This window comes from Pithys albifrons, chromosome 5 (assembly GCF_047495875.1).
Source record: "Pithys albifrons albifrons isolate INPA30051 chromosome 5, PitAlb_v1, whole genome shotgun sequence".
NCBI classification, from domain to species: Eukaryota; Metazoa; Chordata; class Aves; order Passeriformes; family Thamnophilidae; genus Pithys; species Pithys albifrons.
The window spans coordinates 1,897,506-1,914,986 of NC_092462.1; the positions used below are offsets into that span (position 1 = coordinate 1,897,506).

The following is a 17,481-nucleotide window of genomic DNA, read 5'->3' on the forward strand; positions in this document are numbered from 1 at the left end:
GAGGAGGCTGTAGTCAGCAACACCACTCTCAGGGAGCAGAAATGGGGTGTTTCAGTTCTGTGTGCTCTTCTTTCTTTCCCAGATTGTCACTCTTCGTGCTCCACGTGTGAGGGACCTCTGGCCACTCAGTGCACCTCCTGCTCCTTCCCCCTGGCCCTGCAGCAGGGCCAGTGCCTGCAGGGCTGTGGAGAGGGTTTCTACCAGCATCACAATGTCTGCAAGGGTAAGTTGTGTGCTTGGAATAAGTTCCTTGGCTGCTGTAAACTGGGTTTTGTTGATCTTTTATCCCATGCTGAACTTGTCAATGAGTAATTCCTGCCTTTCTATGATTTTACTTAGAGGAGAAATGATTTTTCCCACTTGCTTTCTGCCCTCACACCCTCATGATTTAGTGATCTCAAGGACTTTTTTTTTCCTCTTCTCTGTGTATGCTGCTGAAATAAATCACAGAATCCCAGACTATTCTGAGTTGGAAGGGACCCACAAGGATCATCGAGTCCAACTCTTCAGTCAGTGGCCCACACAGGGGATTGAACCCATGACCTTGGCATTGTTACAACCAAGTTTCAACCAACTGAGCTAATCTCAGGGTGCTTCCAATGTACCTCTTCTTCCAAGTTTTTCTTGAGTTAAGAGGTGTATGAAATTCCACATACACCTGGTATGAAGTTCTGCAGACACCTGGTGGATTTGGGGTCTTTGTTGCATGGAAAACCTGAGATACTGGAAGATGAATTTATGCTTCCTGTGACCCCTTCAGACTGTCATTTCTTGCTGTCCCTCCTGGAGAGGTGCTCACTGTTGCACTTCCAGAAATGCAAGGCAGCTTGGCTGCCTGTGGCACAGTGCTGCAGTTTTTGATCTGTTCACCACCTTTTCTCAGGAAAAGAGCTGTTATTGGGGCTGAGGAGCAGCGACCTCCAAGTACTTTTCTCCAATCTCTGTTCACTTACAGAAAGCAGATGGTTGGGTGGTTGAGCCTGGTCCTTCTCCCTGGGGAAGAAGCCCTGCCTTGCCCTGCTCCCTGGGAAAGCCATAGAATCATAGAATTGATTGGGTTGGAAAGGACCTCTGAGATCATCAAGTCCAACCCTTGGTCCAACTCCAGTCCCTTTACCAGATCATGGCACTCAGTGCCACGGCCAAGCTCAGGTTAAAAACCTCCAGGGATGGGGAATCCACCCCCTCTCTGGGCAGCCCATTCCAATCCCTGAGCACTCTCTCTGCAAAGAATTTTTTCTGATCTCCAGTTTAAATTTCCCCTGGGGAAGCCCTGCCTTGCCCTGCTCCCTGGGGAAGCCCTGCCTTGCCCTGTTTCCCAGGGAAGCCCTGCCTTGCCCCGCTGCCTGGGGAAGCCCTGCCTTGCCCTGCTCCCTGGGCAGGCCCTGCCTTGCCCTGTTTCCCAGGGAAGCCCTGCCCTGCCCTGCTCCCTGTGCAGGCCGTGTCTCTGATGGCTCTCCCCGTGCCCAGGTTGCCACCCCTCGTGCCGCTCCTGCTCCGGTCCCGGCCCCACTCGCTGCCTGCAGTGCCGCACGCCCGAGGACGTCCTGCAGCCTGCCCTGCCCATGGAGGGAGCCCCCCACGGCCTGTGCCTCTCCCACTGCCAACCCCACTTCCATGTGGACAGCACAGGAGTCTGCAGAGGTGAGCATGGGTGGGGACAGCTCGGAGCTGTGCAGGGGGAGCTGTGCCATGTCTGATCCTGTGAGCTCCTGTGTCTGCCTCGTGCCTGCCAGGAGCGTTTGAACTGTGACTTACAGAGTGCCACACACTAGGCTGTTTGAGGGAAAACAGGCCACATGCAACTTGTGACTAAAGGATCCAGGTATTTTTTTTTTAAATCACTGTGTTCAAACCTGCACAGCTCAGCTCAGCTTTGCTTTCTTTTCCTGGAAGCTGGGCACGGGGTTTTTAGCACTGACTTACTTTGAAGCAAGATCAATGCTTAAATCCTTTTCAAAAAAGCCAGAGCTGTCTCCTTCTTAGTCCTTGGAGCAGGTCAAGACATCCCAGAGCACTCTTTGCTTTTGAGGAAGCTCTTCTGCTACATGCCCTGCAGCACATGTGCCATCACTGCTCCTGAAATGCCAAGCAGGAGGCATTTCCATGGAGGCTGGAGATTGGAAAGAGGGTGATGTGATGCCCTTTGGGGATATATGACTGGTCTCTGTGGATATATGGATAAAGGACTGGACATGTGACATATGACTGGTCTCTGTGGATATATGGATAAAGGACTGGACATGTGACATATGACTGGTCTCTGTGGATATATGGATAAAGGACTGGACATGTGACATATGACTGGTCTCTGTGGATATATGGATAAAGGACTGGACATGTGACATATGACTGGTCTCTATCATGGGTTTCCCACCAGTCACAAAGACAGTGACTCTACAGCCCTTAAGTAAAGCAGTAGTATCAAATAGTATCAACATTACTGTGACTGTTTCTTCCTGTTGAAAAAACCCCCCCATTTTCTAAAAGTGGACATGCTTCAAAATCCATTTGTTTTGATTTTATCTCTTCACCTCAGCTCTGTGGAAAGAATCTGCACAAGCTCATGTTTTGCCTTAGGAGATATTGCAAAAGAAGTGGCACTTTTTTTTGGTGGAACAGTTCTGTCTTTTAACAGTGACCATAAAGTGTCCAGTGCTTTGGGCTGGTTCCTGAAGACATTGGTGTAGAGCCTCCAGTCCAGACAGTGGCTGTTCCTTGGTGGGAAGTGGGTTTTTCTGGCTGAGTGCAGGTCATGGTGCAGACACTGAGTGAAGGAACCCATATATATATCCCTACCTCAGGTGGGTGGACAGGCCTGAGCAGAGCTGACAGCTCTGAATCATGACAAGAATTCCAGCACAGCTCTGCTGTGTTAATGATGGCATTAGAATGGGGGGTTGGTTTATTGCAGAAAGGGGTGAACATTGAAGATGTTGAACTTTGGAGCCCTCACTGTGAAATACTCAGGCAGAGTTTGTAGGTGCACCCCTTGGAAAAAGCAAACCCACTGAGTTACCTGTGCAGGACAGAGGCATGTTCATATGCAGGGTAAAGGGCTGGTTTCACACAGTCATGGAAGGGACCTTAAAGGTCTCTCTGGCAGACAGATAGGTTGTATAAATCAATTTATTTAATTTCATCTCTTTTCTCCAGCCCTGTGTCTTGTCTCCCTGGAGCCCAGAAATCTGTCTCTGTGTTCAGCTCATGAGGTGGAACCTGAGGCCTCCAGTCACTGCTCTAATAAATAGGAGGTTTTTAGCTAATGAGTTTATATATTTATTTAGTCAGATTGCTCAGTTTAAGATGGTTTGAAGTAGGGTCAGTACCAGAAAAGGTGAAGAAGTGCAGTTTTGAACTGCACTCTTCATTCTTGCTGGATGAGCATTTGCTTTGGGTGGCCAGTCCCCCTCTGTGTGGCTGTTTGCTCCAGAATGGCTCCTGATAACCATGATGGTTAGAAAATCCTTCCTGGAGTAACTGCAGGGTGATAACAAGAGGGGATTTCAGCATCTGGTAAGTTTGTAGAACCCCCAGAGCTCTCCCAGGGAGGACAAGAGCATCCTGTGGCATTGTGATCTCAGCTTTGCATTTCAGTAATGAATTGTGGGGGTGCAAAGAAAGGGTCAGCCTGCAGCTTTCTGTGCTTGTTCCCTGTCTCCAAGGGCTGTGCCCTGTGCCTTCCTGTCACCCTTTAGGAGGCACCACTCTGGCCGTGCTCTGGGACAGCAACAGCCAAACTCAGCCAGCCCTGATTTGAATTTGTGCCTTCATTTCCCCCTTCCCCGCAGAGTGCCACTCCTCCTGCGCCAGCTGCGTGGGGAATTCCTCCCGGGACTGCACGGCTTGCCTGGATTCCCACGTCCTGCTGGAAGGCACGTGTCTGTCCGAGTGCCCCCCGGGGCTGTTCGGCCGCAGGGGTCGCTGCTCCGGTGAGTTGGCTGCGTTTCCTTTGCCCGCGGGGATCTCATTCCTTCCCTGCTCCTGCTGGGGCCGCTCCTCAGCGTCCTTAGGATTTCTGTAGGGCTGGTTAAGTATTTCCAGGGAAGAACAGGGTAGTCCAATTGCAGGAAATGGAACCTCCTCCTAATGGGAGAGAGAGATGTACACCTGGAATTATAAATCATCATCAGTTTTGCTCCTCTGGACTGTTTCCCTGAAGGTACTTGGCTTTTGATTCCAGAGAAGAGCAACGAGGCTGGAGAAGGGACTGGATGTGTCACTGAGTGTCCTCTTAAACACCTCCAGGGACAGAGAATCCACCATGTCTTGATCCAACCCCACTGTGATCACCAGCCCAGGGCACGGAGTGCCCTGGGCTGGTGATCACAGTAGGGTTGGATCAAGGATTGATGATCTCCGAGGTCTCTTCCAACCCAAGTGAGAAGAGCAACGAGGCTGGAGAAGGGACTGGAGCACAAGTGCTGTGGGGAGAGGCTGAGGGAGCTGGGGGTGTTTAGCCTGGAGAAGAGGAGGCTCAGAGGTGACCTCAGCACTGTCTGGAACTGCCTGAAGGGAAGTTCTGGCCAGGAGGGGGTTGGTCTCTTCTCCCAGGCACTCAGCAATAGGACAAGGGGGCACGATGGGCTCAAGCTCTGCCAGGGGAAATTTAACTTGGAGAGCAGAAAAAAATTCTCTGCAGAGAGAGTGCTCAGGGATTGGAATGGGCTGCCCAGAGAGGGGGTGGATTCCCCATCCCTGGAGGTTTTTCAGCTGAGCTTGGCCGTGGCACTGAGTGCCATGATCTGGTAAAGGGACTGGAGTTGGACCAAGGGTTGGACTTGATGATCTCAGAGGTATTTTCCAACCCAATCGATTTTGTGATGGTGTTTGTAGCCAATGTGCTCTGGAACAAAATTCTTTACTGGACAACACCAAAAAATAAAATGCTTTTATTAGGCAAAGTCTCAAGTTTGGAGAGAGAAACCTCTTCTGTAGTCCTTTGCTCTATTTATTCAGTTTGTTCAGCCCAGGAGCAGCTCTCTAAATGGATTTATTTGGCAAGGCATTGTAAGGAATCATCAGTTGTGAGGTTGGGAACTGCCACCACAGAGCTGAGGTACCTGCTGAGTGCTGCTTCAGCCTTATGTAAATGTCTTGGAAACACAATTTCAGTGGCACCTTTCAAGCCCTGTGCTTTTAATCATAAAGAGCTTTAAAGGTGTTTTTTAAGAATTTTTGCTGATTCTTAGCTGTAGTATTTTTATCTCCCTCAGATGTGTGGAATGGAAATCTGGCATCTGTGTTTAAAGGTGGAAGGATACAGAAGCAGTCTGTGTGATATTTTTGAGCAGCACTCTTAGCCACTTCCTCTGCCACCTTTTTGTTGGGCTTTTAGCAGACAGACTGGCATGGAGGGCATTGTGGAGAAATCAGTCCTCAGTTTTCCTCTCTTGTATATCAAACTCTTGCCACAGTCCCAAGAGAAGTTTAATATAAATTAAATTCTCCTGTGCATCCCACTCTCTTTCTTACAGGCACAAGCACATGCTGGAGGGAGGAATGGCAGGGCCAGTCTCTCTCTATTTTATATTGTGTGTGGATCTATACCTTGATTAATGCAGGGAACAAATCACATTTTTGAAACTGACAACTCATTCCTCATCTTGTTTGTTCGAAATGAGGATATAAGAGCCTTCCAAACCACAGCCCCTGATGACACTGGAATATTTTATGTCCATGTTTTGTAGGAGTAAGTGGCTATAGGAGCTGGTGTTCTGGGGAGGGGAGAGGGCAAGGGGGGCAACCCAAGAGTGTAACAGGAGCTGCTTTCCTTGTGCAGCCTGTCACCCATCCTGCAGGACGTGCGGCGGCCCCTCTGACGGGGAGTGTTTGTCCTGCCATCCCCACGCCAGCCTGGCCCGTGGGAGCTGCAGGACCAGCTGCCAGCAAGAGCAGTACCTCAACCTGGTGGGATACTGTGTGGGTGAGTAAGAGCAGCTGGCCTGGGATTGTCTATCTGGGGCACTAACCTGCTGCTCCACAGCTCCCAGCTTCAGCAGAGGGAACATCTGTGATCCAGAGGAGCAGTTCAGGATTTGCCCTGAAGGAAAACTGGCAGTTTTTTCCATTGCTGTGTGCATTTTTGGGAGGTAATAGGATTTCTGTGGGGTGGGTGCTTGGTGCCTGCACTTAAGCCCATCATCTGAAACCACTGATTGCATTTTATCTGTTTAAAAAGAAAAATCTCTTCTAATCCGTCACACGGACATGTATAAACATATCCTGGGAACTGCTCCAGCAGTTTCTGAGCTTTATCAAGCTGGTTTTTTGCTTTCTCAAGAAAAGCTGTGGTGTGTGAGACTTAATCTAGGCTTAACAGTTCCAAATGAGATAAGGAGCCCTAAGGAAAGGGAAAAATGCATTAGAAGTAATAAATATATCCATTGAGAGGGTATTGTTCCCAGTTTAATATGATTCCCCTTCACAGAGACCTCTCTTTGTTTACCTCTATGTCTTGGGTGGGTTTTTTAATGAAAGACTCGTTTCTTTGCTCTCTGCACATTAATTCCATGAACCATTTCTTCATCTTCCCTTTAAATGGCAATGATTGTTCTGTCTGCACAGACAAAGAGAAGAGGGGAAAGAAAGTGTGTGAGGAGTAGGAAAATACCCTAAAAGTATTGTACATATCTTTAGGAAATCAGTTGGGGAATCAAGATGTTTCCTACAGTGAAATAATTACAATCTGGAAATGATTCAGTATTTCAGTGAAAAAAAGATGCCACTCTCTGGAGACTTGTCTTCTCAAAGCAGAAATGTGTCAGTGTTGAGTGGTTTGGGTCTGTGTCCTCAGAACAGGAGAGAAGGCTTAATTTATGTCTGGTGTTTAAGCAAAGGATGGAGATAAAGAGCTCCACATCCAGGTTGTTAAGTTTCCCTCATTCTTCTCATTCAGCACTGATTGAAATGCTAAATTTGCCCTTGCAAGTTATTAATTACCAGTTAAAGAGCAGCTGTCCCATAAAAGAGAACATTAAAACCCCTGACACTCTCATAAGATATGATTTGCATCAGAATCTAGCAAAGCTTTTTCCTTTGCCTCCCAAAGCAATATATTTTTACAATTATCTTCCCATTTCTCTTTAATTCCCGACCCTCCAGCAAGAATTGTGTTACATCTCCAAGGGCCTGCTGGGCATTGGAGCCTCCTGCCATATTTTATGGACCTGGAGGGGAATATCTTTCACACAGGCTGGAGAAAACCTCCTGTCTCTTGAAACCATTGCCTGGGAATTAATGGTGTTGTTGTACATGTTACCTGAAGGAGGACTGGAACATTTGCCTAGTTAATAGAATAGAAAACAAGGTCTTGTTTGCAGCAGTTAATCAAATAAGCATTTCAGGTGTAAGCAGAAGAAAGACATCATGTCCTCGAGTTCTGAGAGATCAATGAGTTTCTCAGCTCCGTTTTGGGCACGAGGAATCTGTGCCAGTCTTCTCTGAGAGTGCTCCGTGGATTCATTTTATTTTACAGCTAAAGTGTCTGTACAGGAATGTGTTTGAGGCTTTAGCCAAGCCCTGTTGAGTCTCAGAGCTTGTGTGGGGTTTGCTTTCCCAGTTTGAAAACAGTCTGGTTTTCCTGTCCCTCTCATCCAAGTTGACTTCAGGAAACATTGCAGTCCCCAGTCTGAAAAACAGCACCACTGCTGCAAGTGTTGTCCTGCTCCTCACCCCACAGCACCACTGCTGCAAGTGTTGTCCTGCTCCTCACCCCACAGCACCACTGCTGCAAGTGTTGTCCTGCTCCTCACCCCACAGCACCACTGCTCAAAGTGTTGTCCTGCTCCTCACCCCACAGCACCACTGCTGCAAGTGTTGTCCTGCTCCTCACCCCACAGCACCACTGCTCAAAGTGTTGTCCTGCTCCTCACCCCACAGCACCACTGCTGCAAGTGTTGTCCTGCTCCTCACCCCACAGCACCACTGCTGCAAGTGTTGTCCTGCTCCTCACCCCACAGCACCACTGCTGCAAGTGTTGTCCTGCTCCTCACCCCACAGCACCACTGCTCAAAGTGTTGTCCTGCTCCTCACCCCACAGCACCACTGCTCAAAGTGTTGTCCTGCTCCTCACCCCACAGCACCACTGCTGCAAGTGTTGTCCTGCTCCTCACCCCACAGCACCACTGCTCAAAGTGTTGTCCTGCTCCTCACCCCACAGCACCACTGCTCAAAGTGTTGACCTGCTCCTCACCCCCTGCCCTTGCTTTAATTTGGATAAATCAGAGGCCTGTCCTCAAGTTTCCTTGTTGATCTTGAAGCTTCCCCATGGATCTTTTCCTGATTGCATGGAAAGCAATTAGTAAAATCCAGGGGGACTGGTGTGAAAGAAAACTGCAAACACCCACTGGTACAGCATTCCCCAAGGTCCTGCCTAAACTTCCAGCTGCATCTTCCTTGCAAGGGAACTCCCAGTCCCCATGTTGCACAGGCTGGGCTTTCCTAGGCTGTGTGCAGAGGGGAAATGTTCAAAGCTGAACCAGAAGAGCTCACCCAGGAGGGTGCCTGTAACAAGCTTTGCTGCCTTGCTCTTAAAATTCCAGGAGGAACACTCTGACAACAAGTTGCTTGTAAAATTAATGAGCTGTTGCTGTCCTGTTATAGAGACAGTGATTTCCTCACAGACAGCTGGAGTTTGGCTGAGCAGAGCAGGAGGGGAACGGGGGGCTGAGCTCCCCTTGGTCCCTGCTGCAGCCTCCTGCAGGAGTTTGCAGCTGAGCTGCCAGGGCAGGAAAAGGGAGGCTCATCTCCCTGCTTTGATCCAGGCTCCTGTGTGCCAGGCACCATCCAGCTGGGTTGCCCTCCCTCTCCTGCCTGGAGAAGCTCCCACCCTTCCATGGGATGCAGGCAGATCCCTGCAGCCATGGTTGCACTTCCCCGGGGCTCAAGCTCTGCCAAGGGAAGTTTAAGGTGGAGATCAGAAAAAAATTCTTTGCAGAGAGAGTGCTCAGGGATTGGAATGGGCTGCCCAGAGAGGGGGTGGATTCCCCATCCCTGGAGCTTTTTCAGCTGAGCTTGGCCGTGGCACTGAGTGCCATGATCTGGTAAAGGGACTGGAGTTGGACCAAGGGTTGGACTTGGTGATCTGGGAGGTCTTTTCCAACCCAATCCATTCTATGATTCTATGGATGTGGCACTGACTGAGAATCAACCACATCTTGATCCAACCCCACTGTGATCACCAGCCCAGGGCAGTCTGCCCTGGGCTGGTGATCACAGTGGGGTTGGATCAAGGGTTGGACTTGCTGACCTCAGAGGTCTTTCCCAACCCAATCCATTCTATGATTCCATGTATATTGACACAATCTCTGCACAGGAATAGCCAATTCCAGAGAGAATAATCAGGCATTGGAATGGGCTGCCCAGAGAGGGGGTGGATTCCCCAACTCTGGAGGTTTTCAACTGAGCTTGGCCGTGGCACTGAGTGCCATGATCTGGTAAAGGGACTGGAGTTGGACCAAGAGTTGGACTTGATGATCTCGGAGGTCTTTTGCAGCCCAATCTATTCCATAATTCCCCTGGCTGGTTTGAGGCAAAACTCTTGGAAAACAGAGGCAAGAAACCCCTTCCAAAAATCCTGCTCAGTGCTGGGTGTCCCTCTGGCCCAACCAAACTGATTTTCCCTCTGGATTTGCTGTGAGGTACCAGAGGCTTTTTGCCTGTAAGGTGGGTGGTGTTTTCAGCCCTGATTTGGAGTCGTGCTCTGCTGTGGATCTCAGAGTACAGCACACAACTGGCATCAGGAAATGCTTTTCTGAAGAGCCCCTGAGAGGGGAGGGAGGTGTGTTTAAATAACATAAGTGGGTGATTGCTTAGCAAGTGCTGGAGCTGAGAGGGAGATATGCCTCTTGTTTCCTTTATAACCATTCACAAACACTTCAGGGATGATTTTGTCTCCCCAGACAGCCTTCTGTGTCTTGGAACAATCTGTAATAGATACTTTCCATATAGGAAGGGCACTGTTTTCCTGGTTTATTTGCTAAGAGAAAGCTAAAGAGTGTGTGGAAGTCAAAGTAACTCTGGAAATCTGTGTAAATAGTTCCATTTTCCTTAACAGTGAAAATTGCTTTATAGGGAGATCAGTGACAGGGAAGGTGATTGGGGTTGTTTTGGCATAGAGGTGAATTGACAAGGAGGAAATCAGAGCCAGATGAAAGGGAAGCAGGAGAATACTTTGTTTGGGCAGTGGCAGGCACTGGGACTGGGCAAGGTGGTGAAGAGTCCAGCTGGAATACTGGAAGAAGTCTGAAGGAATTAACTACTTGGGGGATGTGAAGCCTCCAAACCCCCAAACCCCACAGGCAGTGAGGTGCCTACTGGCTGAGCTGGAGAGGGGATTGACAGGCAGAAGCAGGAAACAAATGGAGCTGTGTGGTGTTCATGAGAAGCACAGAGAAAACACCCCCCTTCTGTTAGTCCTGGCTTCAAAGGGAGCCTGCTGTGAAAAATTGAAATCATCTTTTCCCAAACAAAGCACCTCAGTTCTTCCCTCCCTCTCCCACTCGCTCCCCGATGTCCCTCAGCTACACCACGAGCCTCAGCTCTGGGTTTTCACTTGGTGCTGTGTGCTTTTGATCTCCAGGCTTGCAAAGGAACAGGAGAGTGATGGGGCTGATTCGTCCCAAAGCAGTAACTGAGAAAACCCTTTCCTTACACAGGAGCAAAAATAGAGGCTGTGAAGAGAAAACTCTGCTGCAGCAGCACCATGTAGTTTGGTAAATACTTAGATTTGCAGTGTTAGTTTGGAAGAATCTGGTTATTGACAGCAGGTTGTTTGGACACCCTAATTTTAATCTGTCTCAGTTTTGTGCTGTTTGTGGGGTCAGACCCCAGTCCCTGTGGTACCTGCAGGGGTGGATGCACAGTTCCCCCAGGCTCCCTGTCTTCAGCTTGTAAAATCAGATTGCCTCCCAATCTGCAGTGCTGCTGTCACCAGAGACAAAAGACAGAAAGTTGAACCTTCAACAACAGACCTGACAAGAGGCCAGGTACTCAAATCAAGCCTCATTATTACATTTCTTTCAAGACAGTCGTCATTTCCTTTATAATTTCCTGAATTACCATAATGAGGATTAATTTGGCTTCCAGGTTGCCTTACACTGCACCTTTGTGCTCACAAAAGGCTTGTTGTCAAACCTTTTGAAGCACCTGAGTTCAGGCAGGGGTCAGGAGACACGAGCTCGTGTGCTGCCCAGAAAACTGGGAAAAGGAAAAGGTTTTGAGGCACTGAGAGGCAGCTCTTGGCTTGGCTTTGAGGGCTGCAGTGGCCTCCTCAGGGTGTGGATGTCTCCTCTGTGTGGGAAAGTCTGAACAGCAGGAATGAGGGAGAAGGTCCTGGAGCTGTACAGGTTGTGCTCGTGGTTATTCCACAGTGAGAGCAGAGGGAGGTGAATTCCAAGGGTTGCCAGTGGAGTTCAAGGTAAACCTGCAGGCAGAGGCACCTAAATTCAGAGAAGGGTTTTGGGAAGTGAAGAGGCAGAGACACCTAAAATCAGAGAGGGGTTTTGGGAAGCTAAGAGGTTGGAGCTGGCTTTGTGCAAAGCTTTCCCGAGCTCTCTTAAGGATGGGGAAGAGGATGCTTGAATGAGGCAGGAGGGAGGCAAAGTGAAAACGTTGTGATGCTCAGGAAGAGCACAAGATGAGGAGAGGCTGAGGGAGCTGGGGGTGTTCAGCCTGGAGAAGAGGAGGCTCAGAGGTGACCTCAGCACTGTCTATAACTCCCTGAAGGGAAGTTATAGCCAGGTGGGGGTTGGTCTCTTCTCCCAGGCACTCAGCAATAGGACAAGGGGGCACGATGGGCTCAAGCTCTGCCAGGGGAAATTGAAGTTGGAGAGCAGGAAAAAATTCTTTGCAGAGAGAGTGCTCAGGCATTGGAATGGGCTGCCCAGAGAGGGGGTGGATTCCCCATCCCTGGAGGTTTTTCAACTGAGCTTGGCCGTGGCACTGAGTGCCATGATCTGGGACTGGAGTTGGACCAAGGGTTGGACTGGATGATCTCGGAGGTCTTTTCCAACCCAATCCATTCTATGATTCTATGATTCTATGGGAATGAGGCAAGAGGAAAGGAATCTTCCTTGGCTGTGGGAATTTCTGGTCCCTTCTCCTGCAGACACTTGGAATTGCAGTGTTTGGCCCTTGCTCCCCAGATAGCAGGATGAGACTCTGAAAATTCCATCTCTGTTGTTTGCCTTGAGCTCCCTCCATGCTCACAGTTGCCTGTTGTTCCCTGCTCCCCTCAGACTGCCACCCTTCGTGCCACCGGTGCGTGGCCAACCTGCGGGACACGGGCAGCGTGTGCCTGGAGTGCCAGAACGTGCGGCACCTGCTGCTGGGGGATCGCTGCGTGCCCGACTGCCCCGCGGGGCACTTCGCACGGCGCGGCGCCTGCCAACGTGAGTACCCCCTGCACTGCCCCGGGGGGGCTGCAGGGACCACCTGCACCCCTGGGAGAGGGTACAGGGACCCCTCAGGAAAACGGGTGCCATCCCTTCTCCATTAAATCATAATGGTCTTTACTGGTAAGTACCTCCTGCAGTGCCCTGGGGACTACAGGGACCATCTGCACCCCTGGGAGAGGGTACAGGGACCCCTCAGGAAAATGAAATAGGTGCCATCCTTTCTCTATAAAACCATAATGGTCTTTACCAGTGAGTACCTCCTGCACTGCCCCGGGAGCTGCAGGGAGTCACCTGCACCCCTGGGAGAGGGTACAGGGACCCCTCAGGAAAACGGGTGCCATCCCTTCTCCATAAAATCATAATGGTCTTTACTGGTAAGTACCTCCTGCAGTGCCCTGGGGACTACAGGGACCACCTGCACCTCTGGGAGAGGGTACAGGGACCCCTCAGGAAAATAATATAGGTGCCATCCCTTCTCTATAAAACCATAATAGTCTTTACCAGTGAGTACCTCCTGCCCTGCCCTGGGGGGCTGCAGTGACCACCTGCACCCCTGGGAGAGGGTACAGGGACCCCTCAGAAAAATGGGTGCCATCCCTTTTCCATAAAACCATAATGGTCTTTACTGGTAAGTACCTCCTGCACTGCCCCAGGGGCTGCAGGGACCACCTGCACCCTTGGGAGAGGGTACAGGGACCCCTCAGGAAAACGGGTGCCATCCCTTCTCCATAAAATCATAATGGTCTTTGCTAGTGAGTACCTTCTGCAGTGCCTCAGGAGCTGTGAGGAACCACTTGCACTCCTGGGAGAGGGTACAGGGACCCCTCAGAAAAAGAGATGCCATCCCTTTTCAGGAAAATAAAATAGATGCCATCCCTTCTCCATAAAACCATAATGGTCTTTACTGGGAAGTGCCCCCTGCACTGCCCCGGGGGCTGCAGAGACCAACTGCACCTCTGGGAGAGGGTACAGGGACCCCTCAGGAAAATAAAATAGGTGCCATCCCTTCTCCTCAAAACCATAATGGTCTTTACTAATTTTTAATCAGACCTGTACTAACTTTGTGTTTTATATTAATTTTTGATTTTAGCTTGTAGCCAAGTCTGTCAGTTCTCTTAACCAGGCAGAGCTTTAGGCAAAGAGGAATTTAACCCTGGAGCTGTAAGCTGAACTTTAAGAAATAAACCAAAACCTTGTTTAGATTAGAAGCTGAGCAGTAAGAAATAAATCAGAAAACCTGTCTAGGTTAGAAGCTTGAAGCTCTAACATTGTTTAGTTAAAAGGAAATATAAAGCTGCAGAGATTAGAGCAGCCCATTAGATCTGTTAAAAGTCACCCAAAATATTCTCCTTAACTTTGGGGAGAGTTTTCAGTTGTAACTAAGTATATAAACCTGGAAACACAAAAGTCTGGTTGAACATGTCTATGGTGGAATTATCCCCATGTTCCCAGCGCTGAATAAAAGGAAGAGTTTTGTTCTATTCTGTTGGATTTGATTGTCTCTTAATTCAGAGATGTTCCATGAAGTGGCTCCTGTTTAATGGGGAGGCTTTGTCCGGCTGGCAGGACACGGATAGGAATTTCTCAGGGTATTTTGCGCCCTGAGATGGAACATCAGCCGAGCTCTCACTGGGGATTGTCTTGCTCCAGTAATGGCCCAAGAGGTGATCGTTTGTAGCAGCTTCAAAAACAAAAAGCCAATTTCCCTCAGCTGCACCGGTGGCACATTTTATTTTATAACCCATCCCTGCAGCTCCTCCACTTTCTGTTGGTGGTGTGGTTTCGTGTTCCAGTCGTTGTCTGAGCTGCTTTATATTCCCTGGATGCTCAGAGGAAGCAAGGAGGCTGCTTCTCTTGTTCTGTGGCTGACACAGACGTGGTTAAGCCCAAAGCTGAGCAAAGGGCATTGCAGTTTCAGACAAAGTAATCAAGACAAGAAATCCAGTGCATTAAGAATTAAGATATAGATGTTCCCTTTGCAGGAAGTGGCATTTCCTCATCCAGTCTAACAACTGATGGGTAATATTTCAAAGCTTCTCTGCAGCATTCCAAGAGCTGTGTGTTTATTTACGTGCTTTTGACAAATGAGATCTCGGAGCTCCATGAAATATTCTCTGTGTCACTTCATTGGAAAGGCCCCCTGAGAGACAGATGTTGCCTTCCTGGAAATTTAAACCTTGGGATAACATTTCTTCCTTTTGGCTTAAAGGTTTCATTTCAAAGGAGTTTTGCATTATTCAGGCTGTGTCAGAGCTCGTGTGACATTCTGTGCTGGCTTTTAAGATCCCCAGCTCAGCTCAGTGCAGTCTCTTCTCTGATTCCTCTGCCCACCCTCACTCATGATTAATTTGACCTGATAGCTGTAATAATGGCATTGATCTTTAGGTAAAGGCCTGTCAAGAAAGAAAACAGACTAATAATTCTGTATTTACCCTCTTTGGAGAAATTAATAGGGTGCCTTGGCCTCGTGCACTGTGATATTTTAAATCTCTTCAGTCAGAGGAAGAAGCACAAGAGAAGGGAAGTTCTGGCCAGGTGGGGGTTGGTCTCTTCTCCCAGACACTCAGCAATAGGACAAGGGGGCACGATGGGCTCAAGCTCTGCCAGGGGAAATTGAAGTTGGAGAGCAGAAAGAAATTCTTTGCAGAGAGAGTGCTCAGGCATTGGAATGGGCTGCCCAGAGAGGGGGTGGATTCCCCATGCCTGGAGGTTTTTCAGCTGAGCTTGGCCGTGGCACTGAGTGCCATGATCTGGTAAAGGGACTGGAGTTGGACCAAGGGTTGAACTCGATGATCTCCGACGTCTTTTCCAACCCAATGGATTCTATGATTCTATGAGGTGAGGCTGCAAAGGCATGAGGGAAACGGGGAGGGGGTGCCTGGAGGTTCTGGTGTCTGTGTTGGTTTTTGGGACAGGCAGCAGCTGTGCCCATTGGATATGAGTCTTCAGGAAGGAGCACTGAGCCCCACCAAGGGCTCCCAGTGCTTGACATCACCACTCTGAGCCTCGTGAAACCATCCCAAGCCCTGCTTTTCCTTGTTCTTGCTGTCCCTGCAGGGTGTCACCCCTCGTGTGGAACCTGCACCGGCGAGGGCCCCTTGGCCTGCTCCTCCTGCCCCAGCAACCTGGTCCTGTCCCACCGCGGCTCCTGCGCCCCGGGCTGTGCCCCAGGGCACTACAGGGACCACAGTGGCACCTGCAGACGTGAGTGCCCCTCCCAGCCACCCCTCCTGCCTCCTCTCCCCACATGCCTTTGCTTGTCCCTTTGCTCGCTGCTCCTGCTGCCTGGAAAGGAGAGATTTCAAGTGCCTGAAGGCCCGATGTGAGTTGACAGAGGTGATGAGCAGAGCCTGCAGCAGGGCTGAGGCTTGGAAACAGTTGCAGCTTTGTTCTTGACCCCAAAGACAAGAGGGTTTGGGTCCCACTGGGAAAATCTGCAGGAGAGTTTGTGTGGGGTGGACTCTGGGCTTTGTGAAAAGTTGACAAGTTGAGGCCAGTTTTGATTAATCTTTTCTAAGACAAACCCCTTTCCCACTGCACCACTTGCCAGTACATGCTATGAGAGCTGTGCTGGAGCATTTATGTCTGTTTTTCCACATGGGAAACCTCAGTAGAAACAAGGTACAGCTTGGTAGGCACAGCCCTGGCTGAGCTGAGCTGAGCTGCTGATTTTGTTGCCTCCTTATGATCTGGTGGAATTGACCTGCTGGTAAGTCCAGTTAAGTTTTATTCTGTGATCCCTTGTGAGTCTCTTGGGGCTTCTCTTTTCCTTTATTATTCTGTGTTCACTCTGGCCCTGGGTGGCTCCTGGATAATTACTGGGCTTGATGTTCCAAAATGCAAAATGATGGTGGCCCAGAGACATAAAAATTAGGAAAAAGCCCTGCTTGATTTGTCCCACTGTAATACACACACCTAAAAATGAGTGAACCCTCAGATGAGAGAAGTCCTGATTTAAGTGCTCCTGATTTATGATAAAACAACTCTGTTGCACTGAGCAAAGGTATCAGTGTCTTCCTATCCAGCCCCAGTTTTTCCACTGATGAGGTCCTGAAGGAGGAAACCAATGTGGTTGTCAGCCTTACCTGCCTTTTGGTGAAACAGATGGTTCTCCTGGAACTATTATTTCCATCTGATCAGCAGAAATGGAGATGCCTCACATAAGTTCAGGGAAATAGCTGCAAGATTTTTTACCATTATTCTGTTGGCAGGGGATAAAAAAAGGCTACTCAATAATAATGAAAAAAGGAAAGTAATAAAAAATAGGAATGAAAAAAAAGGATTCTCACTGTCCTGACTAGTTTCCTACAAGCTCTTCAAAATACTCCCTGTTTTCCCCTGCAGTCTGGGTTCTCTTATTGCTCACTGCACCACAATGTCTCCCTTCCCAATTAACAAATTAACCTGCCCTTTTCTAATGAAACCTTTCCTATTGAGAGCTGCTGCCTCGGGACTGATACCAAGGTAGATGTGGAACTTTCCTGAGACCTCAGGACTGATATCAAGGTAGATGTGGAATTTTCCCCAGACCTTCACCCTCTCTGAATTTGGTTCAGGGGCTCAAATGCAAATAGATTTTTTTTGCAAGCAAATTCAGCCTCTCTAATCTCCTTACTGCAAATGGCTTTTTGAGAAGTGTTTGTAATCCTTGGAGCAGGAGGCTCAAAGCCAAGTGCGTTGGATTTTTGTCATTCCAAGTGTCCCTTGTGCCTTTTCAAGTGCTGCTGATAAGCCATGGAGATCTAAACTGTCCCAGGCTGCTGGGAAGCTGCCACTTGGAGGCAATGAAAGCTGTTTAATCAGAGCTTGGTTGTTAGGCTGAGAAAATTGGGTCTCTCCTCCACGTTTATTTTGGTCTCATTGCACCTTTGAGGAACTCGGGGTTGGAATGAAGTTCAGGGAGATGCTGAGTGCACCTTTGCACTCTGGGAGATATTTTTAAACTCAACAACATCCTGGCCCAGGAACAGCACAAAGCTTAACAAGTCCTTCATGGGTTTGAAAATGCAGATATGGGGTCGTGCTGATAAAACAAGCAGGCAAGGTTGCTTTCAGATAGCTTTTGCTTTCTGTTCTGGCATGC

General features: G+C 49.1%; 1 protein-coding gene across 1 annotated transcript in view; it reads left to right on the plus strand.

The window, feature by feature from the left end:
- The window catches only part of FRAS1 (Fraser extracellular matrix complex subunit 1), a 116,661-nt gene that overhangs the window by 56,862 nt on the left and 42,318 nt on the right, over nt 1-17,481 (plus strand). Inside the window, exons 16-21 of the mRNA XM_071555370.1 lie at nt 83-223; nt 1,471-1,644; nt 3,792-3,932; nt 5,783-5,926; nt 12,240-12,392; nt 15,456-15,602. Of these exons, the coding sequence (XP_071411471.1) occupies nt 83-223; nt 1,471-1,644; nt 3,792-3,932; nt 5,783-5,926; nt 12,240-12,392; nt 15,456-15,602 (900 nt within the window). The remainder of the gene's footprint in view (nt 1-82; nt 224-1,470; nt 1,645-3,791; nt 3,933-5,782; nt 5,927-12,239; nt 12,393-15,455; nt 15,603-17,481) is intronic.